This window comes from Camellia sinensis, chromosome 1 (assembly GCF_055761805.1).
Source record: "Camellia sinensis isolate YWXY chromosome 1, ASM5576180v1, whole genome shotgun sequence".
NCBI lineage: Eukaryota > Viridiplantae > Streptophyta > Magnoliopsida > Ericales > Theaceae > Camellia > Camellia sinensis.
Genome location: NC_138961.1, coordinates 32,145,444 through 32,168,818, shown reverse-complemented (window position 1 = coordinate 32,168,818; position 23,375 = coordinate 32,145,444). Strand labels below are relative to the sequence as shown.

Sequence of the window (23,375 nt, the reverse complement as noted above, 5' to 3'; positions counted from 1 at the left end):
TTGATTGGGGTTTAATCCTAATTTAATATTTAATTGTTCAAATTTTAGGACGTGATAATATGTCTTTCTTACCAAATAAGATTATTACTGAAATCCCCTGGGCTGTAGCGTAGATGGCTTGGGAAGAGCCTCAAGGTGCTGCTTCGCAATAAATTGACATGTGTTTAACTCTCCTTTACTGTATGAGTCTTGACTTAAATGAAATTTATATTGAAGAATTGATGTAAACTCTCAAATTATAGTCTTCCATTTAGAATAGATAACATGACATCTTGATAATCTCGTCATGAAGACTGCCTTGAACTTGCTGAAAGAATATGAGGATTTTCTATATAAAAAAAAAAAAAATACCGAACACATAACACCTCTTAACTTTGATTTACGGACAAAATTTTCGCAAATTTATTTATTTTCACTCAAATTAGAAACCACAATCAAATTATTTTAAATTTCTCATAAATTAGGACCAAACCGACTGTAAAAAAAGCGTCGTTGGTTTTCGCGAAGCAACAAACAATGATAGCAGAGATCGCCACCAAATTCCACTCCCTCACAAGAAAGTGACTACATCTTCGGCACCACACTCCACTCATAAGCGTTTCTTCTTTTCTTCTTCCTCGATCACACAGGATACGCGCGCGCGCGCGCACACACATACACATATATATATATATATATAGAGAGAGAGAGATCAGATCTGGTGAAGCAGAGATTGAAGAATGAAAGGCTTCATCAACAATGGAGATTTCATAAAATCATCAACATTCCTAAAGATCTCAGGTTTCATTTTCATATCACTCGCTTTCTTCTATTTGGGCAAGCACTGGTCCGATGGTTCTCACCAACTCATCTTCTTCAACTCTCGCCAAAACCCTCTCTCCTCTTCCAAAACCCCTTCCCCCATCTCTCTCTCCCCCAATTTCAACAAAACCTTCGATCTCAACTCCCTCATCAACAACACTACCCAAACCCAACCCCTCTCCGATCCAACCCTACCTTCAATTCCACCGACATCCCTTCCAAAACCACTTCCTCCTCCTCCTCCTCCTCCTCCTCCGCCGCCGCCGCCGCCGCTCGAGAGGTTCGGGATCGTGGACGAAAACGGAACGATGGCGGATGATTTTGAGGTCGGAGACTTCGATCCGGGTGTTGTGGATAATTGGGGGAGTGATATCGAAGCGGAGGTGGTGGAAGATGGTGGTGGTGGGTCTAGGGTTGTTGTTAAGAAGTTTGGGCTTTGTACGAAGAGTATGAGGGAGTATATACCGTGTTTGGACAATACAGAGGCGATTCGGCGTTTGAATTCGACGGATAAAGGTGAGAGATTCGAGCGGCATTGTCCCGAAGAAGGTAAGGGCTTGAATTGCTTGGTTCCGGCACCTAAGGGTTACAGAGCCCCAATTCCCTGGCCCAGAAGTCGTGATGAGGTATAATTGTTTTGATGTTTATTCAATTTGATATGATACTACTGAACAATTTGATATGCTATTTAGGTTGCTTTGTGAATGAAATGCAAATTAATTGTCAAATTCTTAAAAATTTGGTTAATTGTCTGATTGGGTACTGAATTATTTATTAGGAAGTTATACCCATTACACTCTAATGCAGGTATGGTTCAGCAATGTTCCCCATGCCCGTCTTGTTGAAGATAAAGGGGGCCAAAATTGGATTTCCATAGATAAGGATAAATTCAAGTTTCCTGGAGGTGGTACGCAGTTCATACACGGGGCAGATCAGTATTTGGATCAGATTTCACAGGTTGTTAAGTTATAACTTTGCCACTTGGATGATAGTAAAATTAATATATCAGTCTGATATTCGAGGAAATTGTCTTTCTGATTATCATTTTCTTGTTTTTATGTATAGATGATCCCTGACATAGCATTTGGTCATCATACTCGAGTTGTTATGGATGTTGGTTGTGGTGTTGCAAGTTTCGGTGCGTATTTATTATCACGGAATGTACTTACTATGTCTGTAGCCCCAAAGGATGTGCACGAGAATCAGATTCAGTTTGCACTTGAGCGTGGAGTGCCTGCAATGGTGGCAGCTTTTGCAACACACCGTTTGTTGTATCCAAGTCAAGCTTTCGACTTGATACATTGTTCGAGATGTAGAATTAATTGGACTCGGGATGGTATGCTATTCTCTCTGATAATTTAATTTATTGACCCTGTTTGGTAAAGCTGTGGGAAAGTGCTTATAACTCATGCCTTAACAGCTTATAACTTATAACTATGAACATAAGCTGATTTCTGACTTATAAATTAAGTATCTCCTGTCCCACTCAAAGAATAAGCTGATTTCTAACTTATAAAAAGTTATAAGCTGTATTGTTAAGCTAAACCAAACACATCAAAATAGCTTAAATTAAGCTGAAAGCTGAAATAAGTAGCTTTTAAACTGCACCAAACAGGCACATTATCTTTGTTGGGTAGAAAATGATTTAGTGAACAACTAATTAGGCATCAGAGTATATATTGGAAGTGTTGCACCTCCTATTGCTTCCTTGCAGAATTTCTATCAAAGGTTAAATAAAATTTTCATGCCAAATATGTTTCTCATTAACTTGTTGTATTGTTGATATGGGTAATGGAGCCACCACCTGCATAAAGATTGATGACTGTCAGTCTCAAACTGGCAAGTGAATGTCTGATATGAGATCCCAATTCTCTATGTTCCATCAGTTCTTCCCTGAAGTGGATCATTGATCGCCGTGGGATTTCCATACCTTCAAACTTTTAGTTGAAAAAATTATAACCATCGAATAGGTTTTTATGCTAAGAAATGTAGTTTATGACAATTTTCATTTATTGTCGACACTCTGATTCCATGTATTTGTTAGTTGTTGACTGTAATGAAAGTTCCACCAGGTTTTGTTTTGACATGTAAAGAGCTTTGCCTTGACAATCACTTAGGCCAAGTTTGGCATGTGCCCAAAAAGCTAAAAAGTCAAAAAGTTACTTAAAAAGTTAAAAAGTTATCATTATTCATCAAAAGTCAAAAAGTACGGTTGCACAACTCCCAATCCTAATTTTTCCCTGTACACTAATTTATACAAATTTTGTAATACACATTTTTCCATAAAAAGTCAAAAAGTTAACCCAAAAAATCATATTTTTTTTCTCAACTTTTTAGTCCAAAAAGTCAAAAATGCACTTATTTAGGACATCCCAAACAACCCCTTAGTATATGTATGTGTGTATATGTATTGTGTTGTAGCCTAATTCCTCATTTCACACTTCCAATTGATAAGAGATAAAGTAGTTTAAAAGGCAATTAAACATTTTTATTTACCATATGATTCATATCTGCAAGTTTATGAGGCCAATGTGTAATCATTCTTGTTATGCATTATAATTTATAATCTAGTTGTTCCATGTCGTCTATCCTCACTATTTTCCATGTGGCATATCATTATCATTGTGGAAATCTCTTATTTGGAAATAGTAGTAGATATTATATGGGAAAATTGTTGATGTTCATTTGTGGGACATATTCTTATCATGCCTCTGTTTGTTTCTTTCATTGTGGCAAAGACGGAATTTTGCTGCTCGAGGTCAACAGGATGCTACGTGCAGGAGGATACTTTGCTTGGGCAGCACAGCCTGTTTATAAGCATGAATTAGCCCTTGAAGAGCAGTGGGAAGGTATGACTAAGCAGAATTTGTTTATGAAATAAGATGAACAGTTATTTTCACTTTGGTGAGTCGATAAGCAATTTTGAGTTTGAGTTTTGAATGTTTGCACATCTTTCTGTTATACCCTTATGTGAAAAATTGTGCACCTTAGTTTGCATTTGATCTCCCTGTTGAATCCCAATTGCTTACAGAGTGACTTCTGCAATTGTTTATAACTTAGAAAAAATTAAGGAATCTGAATTTGGTAACTACCCCAGCTTGGAGAGCAAAAAATTTGCAAACTGGTTATGGGACTTAGATAAAATGGCAGGGAAAGGTCCTAAAGCATGTAATATGTTAGTTCATCGGGGTGCCCCATAATTTGTTTAATGAAGGTCAATCTTCCAGTGCACCCAAATGAAGTGTTTCCATTGCATTTTATTGGTGGTCTAAATAGGAGTAACATGTGCAGCACATCAGACAAGAAGTTCAGTTTACTGATCGTTTGTCTTCCTTCATCTTCAGAGATGATTAATCTTACAAGCCGCCTTTGTTGGAATCTTGTGAAAAAGGAGGGGTATATTGCAATTTGGCAGAAGCCCTTGAACAACAGTTGCTACTTAAGTCGTGAGGCAGGAACGCGACCTCTGCTGTGTGATTTAGATGATGATCCAGACAGTGTTTGGTATATTAACTATCCTCGTTCTGGTATATTTTGGTGATGCAAATAGTACATTAAACTGCCTTGAATGGTTAAAGTTTTAGATCTCTATTTGACAACTGCTATGTCTGTAAGGCTTCTAAAGCATATTCAGTAGTATGACATGTTAACTTCATGCATTGTAGGCCTACAGCTACTGTAATTTATGTGTAACCATTGACATGAAATATTGACAAGCTTTATGTTTAGACCATCAGCAGTAAAAAATGGGACTGTAAACCCTATTAACTTTAAGCACTTGGCCTAGTAATGACATGTACCCTAGTAATGACTATAAAGCCTAGTAATGACATGGTTCCCTGTGACTTTTTCTCATCCTGCCTTATCTTTTACTGAGTTGACACTTCAAACCCAGCTTTTCATGGACAAGGAATGGTTCTAATTTCTACTGATAAATATAAAGTGGAATGGGTTGTGGTAAAAAGGCTGCTTTTGGACCCAAGTGTGGGTGGATGGACTAATGCTAAACTTGTATCTTCTGTGATTGATCTTAATTATACAATTTCCATGCCTATCCGAAGAGGAATGGGTTATAAATGGTTTTGATTTTGAAATTTTTTTTTAATTAATTGTTGATGAAACTATTATGACTAGGCGTGCATATTTGAAATGCAACTTGGTGTTTGTTTGTACATTCTGATACACAACTATGTTTGGAGAATGGGAAGAAAAAAAAGAAAGAGAAAAAATGGAAATAAGTGGTAGTACATAAGAAAAGCATTGTAGCTAAAATGTACCATTTTAAGGCTCATAATGTCATTGAAATTGCCTGTATGCGATATATTCGGGGCTGTCATGCTATTGTATAAGAAGATCCCTAATATAATAGTGCAAAACTCTGCTTCCTCTTTAGCAAGTGAAGGTTATTCTGTTGATTATTGATTCGATTTGAGTGAACTTATGTGATATTTCACTGAGAAATTTTGTTCCAGTTCTTTAAAAAAAATCTTATCTCAAAGGCTTCTTTTTTAATTATTTATTATTATGATAGAATCTCGCTGTGTTGGATTATGGGATCTAGCAACATTATGATTCTGAATACAGTTCTTCATGTTATATTATTTTATTTCATAGGGGAATTATAATATGGCAAAATACAAATAATTTAGGTAGCTATGCATAATGCAAACCCAAGTCCCTGAAGAAAATTATGCATGTGTAGTGTCTACAGGAATTTTTATGAAGTTTAATGCCACACAGCCAGGTTAAATTATTAGTCGATGCGTTCTGACTTTATAATGCTTAGTGATCTATCAAAATATTGGTTGAATCTATATTTGCTTTATAATGTTTAGTGGTCGACCAAACATATCGGTTTGACTCTACATTTGCATTGTCATGCTGTTTATTGAGGGCCTTTTGAATCACTCATAATTTACTAATATCCATTGCATTATTAATTTAGGTATGTTGAGCTGAAGGCATGTATTAGTAGACTACCCGAGGATGGGGCCGGAGCAAATGTTACCACATGGCCTTCACGCCTTCAAAATCCTCCTGACAGGTTGCAGAGCATACAAATGGATGCATACATATCCAGAAGAGAACTCTTTCGGGCAGAATCAAAATACTGGAATGAAATAATAGAAAGTTATGTTCGTGCTTTACATTGGAAAAAGTTCAAACTTAGAAATGTGCTGGACATGAGAGCAGGTTTTGGCGGGTATTACATTTCATCTTCCTTTTGTTCTTCTTTCCTCGTTATATTGAACTAGTTATCCATACCATGCCAAGCATTCAGTAACATTATGCTTATGCCTAGATTTTAAAGTGAAAATTGCTTATTTTTTGTGGTCAATTTATTGGTTTTGGCAGATTTGCAGCAGCATTGATCGAAAATAAACTTGATTGCTGGGTTCTAAATGTGGTTCCCGTTAGTGGTCCAAACACCTTGCCTGTTATCTATGATCGTGGGCTTCTAGGAGTTATGCATGATTGGTACAAATTAGACTTCATTCTTTCCCCAATTTCTTAATTGTTGTCTGTACTTTATCTGTTGCTCTAGTAGGAAAGAAAAATAGAAACATGGAAAGAAAATTATATATATTTGTTATTCTTTCATAATTTATTGGCCCCTCGTATTAACATTTCCAGGTGTGAGCCATTTGACACGTACCCAAGAAGCTATGATTTATTGCATGCAGCTGGCCTCTTCTCTGTTGAACGAAGACGGTACTCTCTACTCGCCCGTTAATATTCACTAAGCAGACAGTGCTCATATCTCAGTTTTTTTGTTCTCTGCCGGTGATACATTTAAGATTCCATAATCATTTGGTATATCACATTTACGTGCTTGATTTACTTCTATCAGATGCAATATCTCTAGCATCATGCTTGAAATGGATCGAATGCTAAGACCTGGTGGACGTGTATACATTCGTGATTCTCTTTCCGTCATGGATGAACTCCAAGAAAGTGGGAAGGCCATGGGTTGGCACGTGGCATTGCGGGACACAGGTGAGGGCCCACATGCAAGTTATAGGATCCTGACATGTGATAAACGATTGTTGCGTGCTTGAAGGAACGAGATGTATAACCAAATTGAATTATGCCATCTCTTGTATATGGTGAAATGGAGATCAAGAACTCTGAAACTAATCTCTCTGACACTTGATTGTCATTGAGATTGAGGGGAGAGAATGCTCACTGAAATCCGCTGAAATCTGGCAACTTGGACGGTGGATGTGACAAATTTTTTCAACCAATTAAGCATAATGTGGCAGTTCTTCGTGTATAGTATAGTATGGCATAGTTCATTATGTAGTCAGTCAACTACCAGTAAGTACAATAATACATGCGGCTGTTTTGAGTTCTATCATTTTTTTTAATTTTTTATTTAATCGAATTGAGCAGAAAATACGTGCAAACAGTCAGTATTTTTTATATTTTTTATTACTTGTATTCTTAACAATCATTTATCCAAATATCGGCCTCATGCTCTCTTTGGATTATGTCGCATTGTGATTATTGGGGGCTGTCTGGTGGTTCAGTTTTCAATCAACTGTCAGTCAAAGAAAACCAATATTGATTTATAAAATTTTCCCCATTCTTGTATCAACTCACATAACCATTTGGTAACGCTATGGAACTAGAAAAATAGATCAAAAAGTTACCCAAAATGTTAGATGGTGTAGGTTTAATTTTGTATAGTGGGTAATCTCAACTCTGCAACGTTTTTTCTAATTAATTTTCAAAGTACCATGATAACAACTGTACATGTGCCACTTCTCTATGGCTTTAAGTAGTAATTTTGGTTATAATTTTGATTATGAGACTTGTAAGTTGTGTGGGATATGAATAAAGTGACTATGCAATGGGTCAACACAACATTTGCCATATATGTAATGGGAAAATGCTATTCAAACTAACAAATCTGGCACTGTGACTAAAATCAGACAGATTTATGCTAAAACTCTCAAGACGATCGCCAATTTAATCAAGATCACTCAATAATAATAAAAGCACTAAGGTACGCTTGATCCTGTAGGAAAACTTTCTCTCCGAGTATATGTAATTTACAGAATATTAAACACAGATATAACATACAAACAGAATTATACACAGAAACAGATCAAGTAGTTTTTCCCTTAACAGAATAATAAATAAAATACAGAACTTACAACTTTCTTGAAAAATCAAACTAAGAACAAATTTGTGATTGAGGCCAGTGTATGGACACTGTGTCGTTAAGACAGAAATTCGTCCTCTCCTAGGTGCTCGAGAATGATAGACGTCCTGCCTCCAGGATTCAACAATCACCCCAAACAAATGCAGCACTGCAACCTTGTTTGTACAGCGAACCAGAATGTTTTATTTTCTGAACTCACAAGATGCAAAAATGAAGAATGAATGAAGCAGAGATCGGAGAAGACTGATTACGGATGGGAAAAAAAACATCCAACATCTTGGAATGGAGGATTGCTATAAATAACGGCAGTGAAGTGCCATTTCCGGAACAGACAAAAACGTTTTGAAGAACAGTCGCGACTGGTCGGAATTTGAGAAGGATCATAACCGAAAATTTTGAATTCAAAATTTCGGTATTTGTATTTTTCCCGCAGAATTTATTTGAAACATTTCAAATAATTTTGGAGCAAAAACAAAGGACGGGTTAAACCCACACCCGCGGCCGCCCCGCCCGGACGGACGGCGGCGGCGGCGCGCGCGTGTGGTAATGGTTTTGGGTTTGTCCATAACTCCTCCTCCTACAAAACTTGGGTACCCCTTGGGGCCCAACCCAAGGTCTCCAACTTAGAGCTTATAAACACTTTGAAACTATTCTAAGTTTCCTATGTGGGACAAGGTTTTAGATACCAACTCAAGGGAACCACACAAAACATTTCATGTTTATGAGGCTCACTACGGTATCAATTTCTCATTCACTCGTAAATGGTTTCGACCACCTGAGTATATATTCTTGTTCACCGCATGGCAAGGAACGTGTTGCCACTCGGACCCATCCAAATCGAGGTATGGGACCTATATTAATAAAAGCTCAAATTTACCGAAAATTAATGGTGAAATCCATTTCTCTAACAATCCCCCACATGAATGAAATTGAAAACGAAAATACAACAACATGCAGACACTGAGAGTACAAAACTGAAAATATCCTGCACAGGATAGGTAGCTTTTGACTTTGAACCTTCCCTTGTGAAAGACGATCGGGTTTACTGGCTGATTAGTGAACATGATGTCTTGAACTATTCTGCCATTGGTGTAAACCGAGACAACAGTCTGTCACACAGTTTTATTTTCTTACACAATCTGGTTCTATCGGTTGTGCCCATTTTGGCCCTGGACAATACCTGGTTTTCCTGAGTGCTCTAGAGAATTCAGCCTTTTATCAATTCTCATTGAACCGGCCCAGTTCACACTCATATAGGTGATTTTCATTAAGAGTATTCTGCTATACCCCACTTGGATTTCCAAGTTATGAATATCATTAAAAGCAAAGCTTAACCTGATTAGCGCTGCAGACATCACTATGTCATCATAGGAAAGGGTAGAAAAAAATTTTCCCTTAGTGATCCTAATGAGTCACACATAATTCGGTTGTCCCTTTGAACCTAGATTTTGGGATCTCCAGTCAGTTAGGTTGGGTTGCCATTAAAGTGACTCTTTAGTTAAAAAGGCTTTAATCCCATTCCCCTCGATGATGTTAAAACTTGCTCTCTGGTCAAACCTTTGGTTAACGGATCTGCGATATTATCTCTTGACCTTATGTACTCAATGGAGATCACTCCATTTGAGAGCAGTTGCCTAACAGTATTATGTCTACGTCGAATATGACGAGACTTACCGTTATACATATTATTTTGTGCTCTTGCCATTGCTGCTTGACTATCGCAATGAATGCAAATGGCTGGCACAGGTTTTGGCCACATTGGGATATCCTCTAGAAATTGACGAAGCCACTCTCCTTCTTCACCTGCTTTATCTAAAGCAATAAATTCGGACTCCATTGTGGACCTTGCAATGCATGTCTGTTTGGATGATTTCCATGAGACTGCTGCGCCTCCCAATGTAAAGACATAACCACTGGTAGACTTAGAGTCTTTAGTGTCTGAGATCCAATTAGCGTCACTATAATCTTCTAAAACTGCTGGATATCTCATATAGTTCAGCCCATAGTTTCGAATATACTTTAGATATCTAAGTACCCTAACTATTGCTGTCCAGTGGTCTGTTCCTGGATTGCTAGTATACCTGCTTAATCTGCTAACTGCATATGCTAAATCTGGACGAGTGCAGTTCATAAGGTACATTAAGCTTCCGATAATCCGGGAGTATTCTACTTGTGATACACCTTCACCCATATTCTTCATCAAATGAAGATTAGCATCTATAGGGGTCTTAGCGAGACGATCGTCATGCTTGTTAAATTTCTCAAGTATTTTATCAACATAATGTCCTTGAGACAGGGTATATCCTTCAGATGTCTTTGTAATCTTTATTCCAAGTATAACATCTGCTATCCCCATATCTTTCATGTCAAACTTAGAATTCAACATTTTCTTGGTAGCTTTGATCATTTCATTATTACTACCAAGGATGAGCATATCATCTACATATAGGCAAACAATGACATATCCCTTTTCTGTGTTTCTCACATAAACACATTTATCACATTCATTAATTTTAAATCCATTTGACATCATTATATTGTCAAATTTTTCATGCCATTGTTTGGGTGCTTGTTTTAGACCGTAAAGAGACTTCACAAGTTTGCACACTTTTTTCCTTTGCCCTGGAACCACGAACCCTTCTGGTTGTTCCATGTAAATTTCCTCATTCAAATCGCCATTCAAGAATGCAGTCTTAACATCCATTTGATGGATCTCAAGATTATACAAAGCTGCAATAGCTATTAACATTCGAATAGACGTTATTCTTGTTACAGGTGAGTAAGTATCAAAATAATCTACTCCTTCAGTTTGTCTGTAACCTTTAACTACAAGTCTCGCCTTGTATTTATCAATTGAACCATCCGGCTTTATCTTTCTTCTAAAAATCCACTTGTAGCCAAGAGGCTTACAACCTGGTGGAAGATCCACCAATTCCCATGTATGATTTTGCAAGATTGATTCAATTTCACTATTGATAGCTTCTTTCCAGGAAGGAGCTTCAGGAGTAGACATAGCTTCTTTGAAAGTTCGAGGCTCCTCTTCCAGTAAGTATGTTAAGAAATCAGGACCGAAAGATTTTCCTGTCCTAGCTCTTTTACTACGTCTGGGTTCCTCCTCGACTTTTTCCTCTGGGTTTCCTCAACTTGCCTTTGATCATTGTCAAAGGAAGCATCATATGTCCTTTTAGACTCTTGTGTCAATTTACAAGGAAACACATTTTCAAAAAATGATGCATTCCTAGACTCGATAATTGTATTGACATGAATCTCTGTGTTCTCACTTTTATGTACTAAAAACCGATAGGCACTGCTGTTGATTGCATATCCTATGAAAATACAATCAACAGTCTTGGGTCCAATTTTAACCCTTTTCGGTTCTGGTATTGCTACCTTAGCCAAACACCCCCACACTTTCAAGTATTTGTAGGAAGGCTTTCGACCTCTCCACAGTTCATAGGGTGTTTTATGAGACTTTTTATGAGGAATTTTATTGAGAATATAATTAGCGGAAAGAATAGCTTCCCCCCACAAGTTCTGAGGTAACCCTGAACTTATTAACATGGCATTCATCATTTCTTTTAAAGTGCGATTCTTCCGCTCAGCAACTCCATTTTGCTGAGGTGTATAAGGTGCAGTGGTTTGATGTATTATTCCTAATTGTGAACATAAGTCACCAAATGGTGCTTCATATTCACCACCTCTGTCACTCCTTATAGCCTTTATTTTCTTGCCAAGTTGATTCTCAACCTCAGCCTTAAATTCTATGAATTTTTCTAAGGCTTCATCTTTGCTTCGCAACAAGTATACAAAGCAATACCGAGTGCTATCATCAATAAAGGTGATGAAATATTTTTTCCCTCCTCGTGTTTGAACAAATTTCAAATCACATATATCACTATGGATTAGATCCAGAGGTTCAGTATTTCTTTCAATTGACTTAAAAGATGCCTTAGTCAATTTTGATTCAACACATACTTCACACTTATGATTTGTAACAAAATGAAATTTAGGTAGATATTCTAAGTTAATTAATCTACGCAAGGTACCATAATTAACATGTCCTAATCTACCATGCCACATATATAAAGACTCAACAAAGTAAGCAGAAGATGTGTTAATCTTATTAGAAATAGGAACCACTGTCATTACATTTAGTTTAAAGAGCCCATCGCTCAAGTACCCTTTCCCTACATACATCCCATTTTTAGTGAGTACAAATTTGTCAGATTCAAACACAAGGCGAAACCCGTTCTTGCTCAGCAATGACCCAGATACCAGGTTCTTCCGAATTTCTGGTACATGCAGCACTTCTTTCAAAGTAAGCTCTTTGCCGGATGTCATCTTGAGTACTACTTGTCCCTTGCCTTCAACCTTTGAGGTAGAAGAATTGCCCATATAAAGTTGTTCCCCGTTATCCACCATTTGATATGTGGAGAACATCTTTTTCTCAGAGCAAATGTGACGTGTAGCACCTGTGTCCACCCACCATGTTTTGGGGTTGTTTACCAAATTCACTTCAGACACCATTCCGGACACATGTAATCCCGAAATCATTGCACAAAGATTTTCTTCCTCTGTTATGTTGGCTTGAGCAAGTTTCTTTTTCAAGGTTCGTTGAGTCCGACGCTTGTAACAATCTTTGGCACGATGTCCTTGCTTGTTACACACATAGCATTTGCTTGTGAAGTTTTGAATTTCACTTGTCTTAGAACCAGAGCTGCGTTTTGAACTCTCACCAGGATACTTCCTCTTCTTACTGTTGTGCTTAGGCTTCTGTTCCAGCACATTAGCCTTAGCCTCCATCAGATTACGCCCATTTTTCTTTTCAGACCCACGGTTGTCTTCTTCAATCCTCAACCGAACAATCAAGTCCTCCAGTGACATCTCTTTGCGTTTGTGCTTTAAATAATTCTTGAAATCCTTCCAAGACAGCGGTAATTTTTCAATCATAGCTGCTACCTGAAAAGACTCACTCAAAGACATACCTTCTGCATGAATTTCATGCAAGATAAGTTGTAGATCTTGGACTTGACTGATCACCGTTTTGGAATCCACCATCTTAAAATCCAGGAAGCGGCCAACAACAAATTTCTTTGTTCCTGCATCTTCCGTCTTATATTTGCGATCCAAGGAATCCCACAACGTTTTTGCTGTCTTGATCGGACTATACACATTGTAAAGTGTGTTGTCCAATCCATTGAGGATATAGTTCCTGCAGAGAAAGTCTGCATGTTTCCATGCATCTACTGCTGCAACAACTTGCGCATCACTCTCATCTTCTTTCAGAGTTGGCGCATCTTCTCGTAAAAACCTTGCCAAATTCAGGGTGGTTAAATAAAATAACATCTTTTGTTGCCACCTTTTAAAATCGGTACCACTGAATTTTTCAGGTTTTTCCCCATGGTTCACTGGAACATGTCCATGACCCGGGCCATGAGTCAGAGTTGGAGTAACTACCGGTATAGAAACCACCGGTGGAGGCACAATGGGATTAGGAGTAATAACAGTATCCTCAGTTGCCATCTTACTGTTTAATAAAATAAATTAAATTAAACAGAAATTAATCTCCAATATACTAACAAAATTCGGAATAAAGTACTCTAGTAAAAAATACTAATGAGGAGAACAAGAATCTAATTTTATTGATCTTAAAAACAGACTATAAAGTATAAACCAAAGTAACCAAATAATCTGTCAAAAGAAACAATAGAATTGACCAAAATAAATAACTCCCCGAAATAATCTCAATAAAAAATATCAACAGTAATATGACTAATTAAAACAATAAATTAAAAAGCATATACTGTGTATGAATATTATAAGTACCAAACATCCTAAAAACTAATCATGCTCATGTACTCAAAAGAAACATTATCCAACACACATGATATGTGATCAACCTGCTAGTGCTTTAATAAAATAAAGAATAAAACAATGTATTCAAGAAACAGTGCATGCAAATATTTTATTCAAGAAGCAATGCAAGTGGAAAAACGGCTACTGCACATATGAACTAAAGAATAAAACAACTTATCACAATATGATCACATATCCTTAACAGGAATATAAATACACTGAACTGCTTTATCATTCTGTAAATTAGTTTTTTAAAACGAAGATCATCTATACAGGATTAGAAAGGTAAAACAGTAACCAACGAAGTATATAAACGGAAATTTCTGTCTTAAAATCGTAGGAAAACTTTCTCTCCGAGTATATGTAATTTACAGAATATTAAACACAGATATAACATACAAACAGAATTATACACAGAAACAGATCAAGTAGTTTTTCCCTTAACAGAATAACAAATAAAATACAGAACTTACAACTTTCTTGAAAAATCAAACTAAGAACAAATTTGTGATTGAGGCCAGTGTATGGACACTGTGTCTTTAAGACAGAAATTCGTCCTCTCCTAGGTGCTCGAGAATGATAGACGTCCTGCCTCCAGGATTCAACAATCACCCCAAACAAATGCAGCACTGCAACCTTGTTTGTACAGCGAACCAGAATGTTTTATTTTCTGAACTCACAAGATGCAAAAATGAAGAATGAATGAAGCAGAGATCGGAGAAGACTGATTACGGATGGAAAAAAAAACATCCAACATCTTGGAATGGAGGATTGCTATAAATAACGGCAGTGAAGTGCCATTTCCGGAACAGACAAAAACGTTTTGAAGAACAGTCGCGACTGGTCGGAATTTGAGAAGGATCATAACCGAAAATTTTGAATTCAAAATTTCGGTATTTGTATTTTTCCCGCAGAATTTATTTGAAACATTTCAAATAATTTTGGAGCAAAAACAAAGGACGGGTTAAACCCACACCCGCGCCGATCCGACGGACGGCGGCGGCGCGCGCGTGTGGTGATGGTTTTGGGTTTGTCCATAACTCCTACAAAACTTGGGTACCCCTTGGGGCCCAACCCAAGGTCTCCAACTTAGAGCTTATAAACACTTTGAAACTATTCTAAGTTTCCTATGTGGGACAAGGTTTTAGATACCAACTCAAGGGAACCACACAAAACATTTCATGTTTATGAGGCTCACTACGGTATCAATTTCTCATTCACTCGTAAATGGTTTCGACCACCTGAGTATATATTCTTGTTCACCACATGGCAAGGAACGTGTTGCCACTCGGACCCATCCAAATCGAGGTATGGGACCTATATTAATAAAAGCTCAAATTTACCGGAAATTAATGGTGAAATCCATTTCTCTAACAGATCCAACCTCGAGAAAACCCAAGCTTGCCCAGTGCCACAAATTCATGTACACAACATTATATATGCATAGGCGGCAAGAAAGGATGTGATTAAGAAAGGACATGATTACTTTTCAACAAAGAACATCACTTTCAATAAAACCAACAAGAGGTACGTACAAGTCATTGGATCAAAGACTTGTTGAATTATACAACTTCAATATTTGCTTGAACATGTACATAAAAATATCAAGTTGTGTGTTTGTACACGTTCATGTATTTCTATTTTTCAGGATGCAGCTTTGACCTCTTGACAGTCACGGCTTACAAACCTCACAAGACATCAAGATTCAATTATATATCATGAAATGTTATAGAAGCTCAGCACACTAGTATCCCAAAATCAAAATAACAGCAACTGTGAAAAACGTAAGTTTTTTTCTATCATAGCAAGCCAAAAAGCTCATTAGACACTGTTTACCAATCAGATCTTGGTCTCCAGGCTCGCTGGCCTTGGCTGTTTGACGCATTACTAACCATTCTTTGCGTGGTCACATTACTGGGACGCCTATCAATCCTCATGTTCTGAAACTGATGGAGCACTTGTGAGGGTGAGTGAACTGCCCTGTGCATCTGAGGACGCGGCCTACTGTAGCTAGCGTTGTAGCCACTAGCGTTATTAGGTGTTCTCCAAATAGATTGTGATACGTGTGGTCTGACTAGTGTCGGAATGAGAGAACTGTGACTCTGATTGCGCGAGGTAAGTGCATAGTGGGTTCCCTGAAATGCTTCTGATATCCTCGTTAGATGTCTAATGCTAACAGTCCTAGCCGTGTTAACTGGTTGCTCAAAAGGGTCCTCAACCTAAACAGCCATTAGCAATAAAATTAGCTCCACTAGTGGAAAAAAGCCAAGTCGTAGTTGCAGCTGTAGTGGAGAGAGAGAGAGAGAGATTACAAATAGTGCATAAGTTTTGGGCAGCCATCTCATATTGGCATCAATTTGTTCCCATTGTCCAGTATATGGGCAGATTCCTTTTTCTGAGGCCCTCGAACTAATGTCAGCAAACTGCAAAATATATATATATATATATATTTATTACCCAATCTATCGAAAATTAATAAACAGTCTATTTACATGTTCGACAATTCCTCATAGCCATCCCATCCATAGAATGGGGAAAAGCCCTCCCTTTTGGGTCAGAATAAATTTTATGAATCAAATATTAGAAAGAAAAAAACATTTATTGTATTTTATACACAATATCATTCAGGTCAAAATACCCAAAAATAAAATAAAAGAAAGAAAATGTAACAAACATATACAAGGTGCTAGGAGTGCTAGGACGGATTCAGGATTATCACTATGGGGGTGCGAAAATATGTTTGGGTGTGCAAATCCTTATAATTTTTAATTATTTTAAAGTTTCTAATATAATAAGTGACATTTTTCAAATTTTAGAGGTGTGTTCCCCCCCCCCCCCCCCAAAGATCCGTCGTTGGTGCCGATCTCATACATATAAATTCACTTGTAAAGGAAAGAATTATGAAAGAACTACTTACTTTTTTGAGGAATGAAATGAAAAGCTCAGATAAAGAACTTCTATTTATTTTTCTGGACTTATCCGATCTAAACTTGTTTATATTCTCAGCACATATTTCTTCAATATGTCTCTCTGCAACAGCCCTCACACCTGCAATAGAACATATATGACAAATTATTAATTATTAACCAAGTTACCAAGCTGTTATGAAGATTTGGCAACTGTGGCTTTCATATTCACAAGTTATGCAACCATGGAATTCAATCTTCTTTGGTCAAATACTATTCCCATTTTGCATCTCTTGATTCTCAAACCTACTAGAATGGGTCAACATGCAAAAAGTTTCCTCAGATCACTTTCATTTTCTTAGAATCTTTCAAGTTTTCGACATCAACTCATGTAAGACCAAAACCCTGCTTGTAGAATATTTCTGACAGAATTCATAAGTTGTGGAAAATTGAAGCCTCAAACATGCACTTACACTAGTACCAGGACCACACTGTTTTTGTTAAGAAGTACCAACAGAGAGAGACAGCCCTCTATTGGACCTTAAAACACAATAATAATTTTTTTAGAATCTAATGCAGTCTTCATGTAACGGAAAGATAATAAATCATTCTTTTGGCACTTTGACTTCCAACTTCACAAGGAAATTTTAAATATTTTCTTTTATTGATAGGTTTCAACTCAGTATCTAAACTAATTATAGATAAAAATGCCTAAAGATATGTCGTGTTGCCTGTATCTTTATTAATTTCAGAAGAATGCAATGAAAAAAAAAAGGGGGGGGGGGGGGGGGGGGGGGGGGGGGGGGGGCAAGAGAGAGGACAAGTACCTATCAGGTCATCAACTATATTTCCTGGGTAGATTTCTTTAAGAGGAGGTAAAAGTGGAGGTACACATGTCTGCAAGAGAAGAAAAAGATGAAGCACAGAGAAAAAAGGTGGAGATCTTGGTTGCTCCAAATCAGAACTAAAAAATGGATAATTAAAAGACATAAAAGGATATAAATATAATGGAGAAAACAGACACAGAGGATGCGATTGAATTAAGCTAAAAATTTATAGTTACAAAGTGACACAAATATAGGGCACACTATGATCACTGGGACACAAATAATACTTCAAGATCACCTTAAAAACAGGACTATACAATTTGATGGGTTGGTTCACTATGTTCTCCTGTACATAAGTTTTACAGGTTGTAGGATTTACTTTCAGCAAATGAGTCAACTTCCGAGATCTTAGAATATGTCCAGTCGATTAAGTGTTAAAGAAGAATCCTCAATTTACTTTCAATTAAAAATATATAACAACAAAGCAATAGCAATAACAAGAAGAAATCAACAACCATAATTATAGGCAAAATCACCTGAAAATGGAAAATAATAAGCATGCTGAGACAGTATGAATTTAAAGTTCCTGACTTTGAATCATTGATACCATGTGTTTTGGCCCATTCCTTGACCTGCATGCAAAAATTGATACATCAAATTAGTGCATAGTTTCCTGACAGCATCACCATCTATTAATTTGTTATAAGAACGTGCCAATAAAACCATATTACGGAAACGCCCATCAATCTCATTGATCCAAAACAATAATTTGGACTTCATTTGACCATTCAGACTATTGATTGAGACATCACAGGAGATGTTCAGGTAGTTGCTCTCGAACTTTAGAATGGGAACTCTTGCATTGGCGATAAACTGCAATTTATACCATCCACCTACAAAACAATGCTATTATTAAATAAAAAGGAGCACTTCAATAAAGAACAATAAACAAAAGACCATGCCATAAAAATGTGCTTATATTATGCTTCTATTTGCTGATGGCACCTTTTTTTACTTTCAAAGGTGATGTTAGTAAATGAAAAATGGAGCCCCAAGTCCTACAAACTATAAATGATTAGTAAGATGTGAGTTTACACCATCTAGGAAGTATATTTCATTTTGTATCTTATTGCACTTGAAGGAAAGAACTCAAATTTTAAATGGACAGAGCAAGCAAGACCACAAACACACAGAATGATCTCCTAAGATAGTTTTATACATACAAGAAACTTATCCATTCTGATTGCTACATAAACCATTGTCTCTTTCGTTTGATTGATGCCCCCAGTGGCTGGCTCCGGGCATTTGTTTTCTCGAGTGATCTGTGTTGTGCACTTCATATTGTTTTTATTTTCCATGAAGTTCTTTATGTTTTCTTCGCTTTTAGTTTTAGTGTTCTATCATCCTCCCTATTTTTAAAGCTATTTTACTTATTAATTTCATTGTTTCCAGGATCAAGAACAGCTCATCCTTCTTAATTAGCAACGATTTATCTTCAAAAGTGGTTCAGGTAACAAACAAAAGAAGCAATAATGACATGCAAACTTTCAATGCATGTAGAGGTCTTGTGACATGCAAAAGAGTAAAAAATTGGAAGTATTAAGTTAAATCAAATTACCTCTCCTCCTTAAAGCTTTTTGTAAATCTCCTAGTAAAGTCTGCTTGAGTTTCTTTCCGGCAGATGAAATAAATGAACCATTGGGTAACTCTATTGATAGATCAAGATCTCCCCACCGTGTAAAGAGATTAGAGACAAATGATCCATATGGCTCCACAGTTGCACCTATTTGCACCATTCATCATTAATAAACATTGTCAACTATAAATCATATAACCAACATTGTCGGCTATAAATCATATAACCAATGCACACTATAAATCATATATCCTAGATAGAATCCTAGGGACCAACAAATCAAGCTACCCCTCACGGGTAAAGTAAGAATTTAGTAAACAACTACTTTAATAATAGTCAAGCGACATAAGACACACTAACACGTTTTTTCTGTTCTAACATTTCTTGCATGTTTTAGTTTTGTATCGCATATAAAAAAAGCCCATTTTTTTTATACATGTCTAGGATCATTGAAGTTTTTTCATGAGATGAAATGGTTTCATTTTTCAAAATCACTATGGCCAGCTGCAGGTGATGGTTCTCTGGCTTGAATGCTTTAGGAAACCAAATGCACTTAAATTACCATTGCATCTTATATGCAAATCAAGAAAGATTGCAAAAGAAGACGGTGAGTTTTTCAGCTATTACTATGCATGCACAACTGGATTCAAAGAAAGAAACAACAATATATTTTAGCGCATAACTGGATTAAAAGAATGAAATATTAATATAATTTAGCATCAAGTACCTCTAAGACTTTCCACAGATTCAACAACAGCTCGAAGCTCATTAATAAATTGAAATCGTTTTGCCCAGTCTTCTTCTAAGGGACTGATCACACGAAGAATATCCCTGAGAGTGAGCTCCAATGTACTGTAGTCGTTCATTTTTTAGCACTAAATAACATTGAAAACGGCTGATGTAGATGAGCATTCAAAAACTAAGGCATAAGGATGGCCATCCACACTGATCAGAGAGATACACACGGTGGAAGCAGTGAATCATACCAAGAAAATCTGATTGACTACCTATTCCGGGAAATTGAATGTACTATAGGAAATAAATCTTGGAATGATCTACGAAAGCAAAGCCTCAAACACCCTTTGGAATAGCAGCCATGACCTGAAAGTTGAAGGAAATATGAAGACATGTCAATGTATAAATAAATTCCATCCATTACTTATGAGAAAGAGAAGGTATATCCACTCGGCTTTTTTTTTTTTTTTAAAGCTTAAACTTGTTGGTGTGCTCAAAATTTTCTTGTCAAAATAAATGAGTGTTTGACTGTATAGACATGAACAGAAAATGAAAAATGAATGTTACATAATGTGAACAACTATAAGAACAACTATCAGTTTCTGTTACTTCAAAAGCTTCAAAATCAATTCAGTAAATCATAAAGAAAAAGTAAGCCAACATAAAAAATACTACACCCTTGATATGTCTTTTTTTCTTTTCTTTTCCTTAGAAACTAAGATTGCTCCAACCCAATCCATCCTTTTACCACATGAGCCAGACCAGAGGCTCAATATCTAAGAAGCACGGATACTTTTTATTTATTTATTTATTTATTTATTTATACTTTTTTTCTTAAATATCCTTTGCTTTTCCTTCTTTTTTTGGTCAACTTATTGGATGAGTATTAATTAGCATCAAGAAACAAGATATATAATGAGGCTCAAACAAAAAAAGCAAGAGGCAGACAAATCGTAGCCACAATGAACAACTATACAGATCATAGTCCTAATCAACTATACGGTAAAAACAAAAAATCCATAATCTAAAAAGAAGAGACATTAAGCCAATTGATATTGAAAGAATTTAGGGATGCACCTTTATATCACTTTCCCCCCCCCCCCCCCCCCCCCCCTTCTTAAATCCTTGTCGAAACCAGATGAAACCGATCTGTTGTTAGTTGCATTAAGAATACACTGAATTAGTTTCATAACCCATCATTTCTTGGGGGCAATTCAAATTATTATTTTCATCAGGAAGTTCATTTTGGTCTACTCCAAAAATATCTGTTCCACACATCTTTCTGATGTAAGCCCAAAAGCAATCTTTTACGAGATGCATTAGTTTTGCACTACGAGATTGTCTGAATCATTTCCACTACAAATGTCTTCTTTACTATAACTTTACACCGGTAAAAGATTAGAAACTGTTAATTAAAGATACCTAATTATCACCACTAGACAGAAATTTAACAAGATGGGCAACAGCAATCTGGAAGAAGCCAATAATTCATGGCTACTGTGTTTTCTCTCAAATTCTCAATTATCCAGTGCAAGCCACACTAATCGTGCTCCATTATTCAAGTACATTAAAAAGGCATGCCTTTCCTCTCAATAATAATCTTAAACCTCTGGTTAACAAATCTAGATCCTCAAACTTATATCCTGGATATCCAACATCACATATTAAAATATAATCGATCAAAGATTAAAGAAAATCTCCAAACACCAATTCTATAATCTGTAACAATTATGAATCAATCTATGTGTTTCATGATTTTTCCATTACAATAATCACTATTATGTATTCATTAAACCCCACTACAAATAATCACTATTACCCCGCTACAAATGTCTTCTTTACTATAACTTTCCACCGGGTAAAATGATTAGAAAGTGTTAATTAAAGGTATCTAATTATCACCACTAACTAGACAGAAATTTAACAAACTGGGTAACAGCAATCTGGAAGAAGCCAATAATTCAAGGGTATCAAGTGTTTCATCTCAATTATCCAGTTTATTATTCAAGTATATAAAAAAAAAAAAGACATGCCTTTCCTCTCAAGCATAAACCTTAAACCTCTTGTTAACAATTCAAGATCCTCCAAACTTTAAATAAAAACAATCAATCAAGATTAAAGAAAATCTCCAAACCAAAAATAAAAATAAAAAATAAAATAAAATAACACCCAAATTCTGCAATCAGTAACAATTCTGAATCAATCTACCCATTTCATGATTTTCCCATTACAATAATCACTAATAGTAATCAAGAAACCCCATTACTAAAAACAACAAATAGACTCTTAGATTGAAAATTCAACTACATATCTCACAAAAACGAAAGAGATAAGGCAACGTTACCATCATTGAAGATCGATTGACGAGGACTTGAAAATCAGTGCCAAACTTACAAGGGTTAAGTCTATATATATATATAGTTTGATGAACTCAACATTAACAGTGATAAAAAATAGTCACTGCAATAAAGAATCAGATGAAATCGAAGAAAAGGACGATCTTTATTTCTAGGGTTTGAATGTAGAATTGAGAATCGTACAATCACCAAAATGGTCCATCAGGTTGAGCATTTCGCTTTTCGGGTATTGTTTAAAAGTAGTGGGTGAGGCGGCTTTGCTTCGCATGAGGGTTTTCTATGACTCTCTCTCTCTCTCTCTCTCTCTGCATATATATATATACATACACCATGTATATAATATGTGTGTATTGTGGGTATGAACTTGGGAGTACGAAACGCGGGAGAGAAGTTCAAATTACAGTAATGGGCGTGTACACAAACAATAATAATATAACTCTATTGATGATAATTTTTGATTGATGATTGAAATTGGTTTTCTACAAATTTTCTTTCACCTTGTTCGTTCGGAAATGGGTTATTTTAATAATTTTTTTTTAAATATACAAAAAAAAATTAAGTGTAATAATTTATAATATTTTTTTAATTTTTTTTAGGATTGTTTTGGAAAGATAGTTAGGTGCCGTTTGGTAACACACGTTTTCAATTTTCTGTTTATATTTATAAAATTTAAAAAACTCAAATAAAAACTTGTTTGGTAAAATTTTTGATTTATAAATCAGTGGTCTCAGTTTATAAATTTGGCTAAAAAATAAAAACACAAAAAATATGTTTCCATTTTGAGTTTTCAGTTTTTTTTTTTTTACGACCCAACACTAGCCACCACCCACCACCATTTTCTACCACCGTCTTCCGCCACCACCACCCACCACCCACCCCCTACCACCACCTGCACCACCCACTAGCCACCACCATCCACTCCTCGCTGCCGCCACCACCCACCTACCATCCACCCGCCACCACCCACCACCCGCAACTATCATCCATCGCCCGCCACCACCACCCGCCACCTACTTGCCACTACCACTCACCACCCACCTGCCACCACTATCCACCCCCTGCCACCCACCACCACCAGTCACCTGCCAC

At 36.5% G+C, this 23,375-nt stretch overlaps 2 protein-coding genes across 2 annotated transcripts; one reads left to right on the top strand and one right to left on the bottom strand.

Moving 5' to 3' along the window:
* The first annotated feature begins 306 nt into the window (after positions 1–306).
* LOC114268400 (S-adenosyl-L-methionine-dependent methyltransferases superfamily protein) lies at positions 307–7,292 on the top strand. The gene is made up of 9 exons (XM_028209577.2): positions 307–1,427; positions 1,609–1,758; positions 1,867–2,137; positions 3,540–3,650; positions 4,146–4,305; positions 5,747–6,004; positions 6,157–6,279; positions 6,436–6,513; positions 6,653–7,292. The coding sequence occupies exons 1-9, from the start codon at positions 720–722 to the stop codon at positions 6,858–6,860; spliced, it is 2,067 nt and encodes a 688-aa protein (XP_028065378.2). The 5' UTR covers positions 307–719; the 3' UTR covers positions 6,861–7,292.
* Positions 7,293–15,311: 8,019 nt separating this feature from the next.
* Positions 15,312–22,800, bottom strand: HESO1 (Nucleotidyltransferase family protein). Its single transcript, XM_082875677.1, has 9 exons — positions 22,274–22,800; positions 19,922–20,295; positions 19,177–19,341; positions 18,273–18,451; positions 18,095–18,190; positions 17,559–17,628; positions 16,743–16,873; positions 16,138–16,248; positions 15,312–16,044 (listed from the first exon to the last, which is right to left on the bottom strand). Exons 2-9 carry the CDS (start codon positions 20,058–20,060, stop codon positions 15,658–15,660), a joined length of 1,278 nt encoding a protein of 425 aa, XP_082731803.1. The 5' UTR covers positions 20,061–20,295; positions 22,274–22,800; the 3' UTR covers positions 15,312–15,657.
* Positions 22,801–23,375: the final 575 nt, after the last annotated feature.

Excerpts from the sequence above, each read along its gene's own strand:
- HESO1 (XM_082875677.1), bottom strand. The coding sequence starts at position 20,060 with ATGAACGACTACAGTACATTGGAGCTCACTCTCAGGGATATTCTTCGT. Across the intron at positions 18,191-18,272 it reads TCCGTAATATGGTTTTATTG|GTCAAGGAATGGGCCAAAAC; the intron begins GCACGTTCTTAT and ends TTTTGCATGCAG. Across the intron at positions 17,629-18,094 it reads TTATTATTTTCCATTTTCAG|ACATGTGTACCTCCACTTTT; the intron begins GTGATTTTGCCT and ends CTTCTCTTGCAG.
- LOC114268400 (XM_028209577.2), top strand. The coding sequence starts at position 720 with ATGAAAGGCTTCATCAACAATGGAGATTTCATAAAATCATCAACATTC. Across the intron at positions 1,428-1,608 it reads GGCCCAGAAGTCGTGATGAG|GTATGGTTCAGCAATGTTCC; the intron begins GTATAATTGTTT and ends ACTCTAATGCAG. Across the intron at positions 2,138-3,539 it reads AATTAATTGGACTCGGGATG|ACGGAATTTTGCTGCTCGAG; the intron begins GTATGCTATTCT and ends ATTGTGGCAAAG.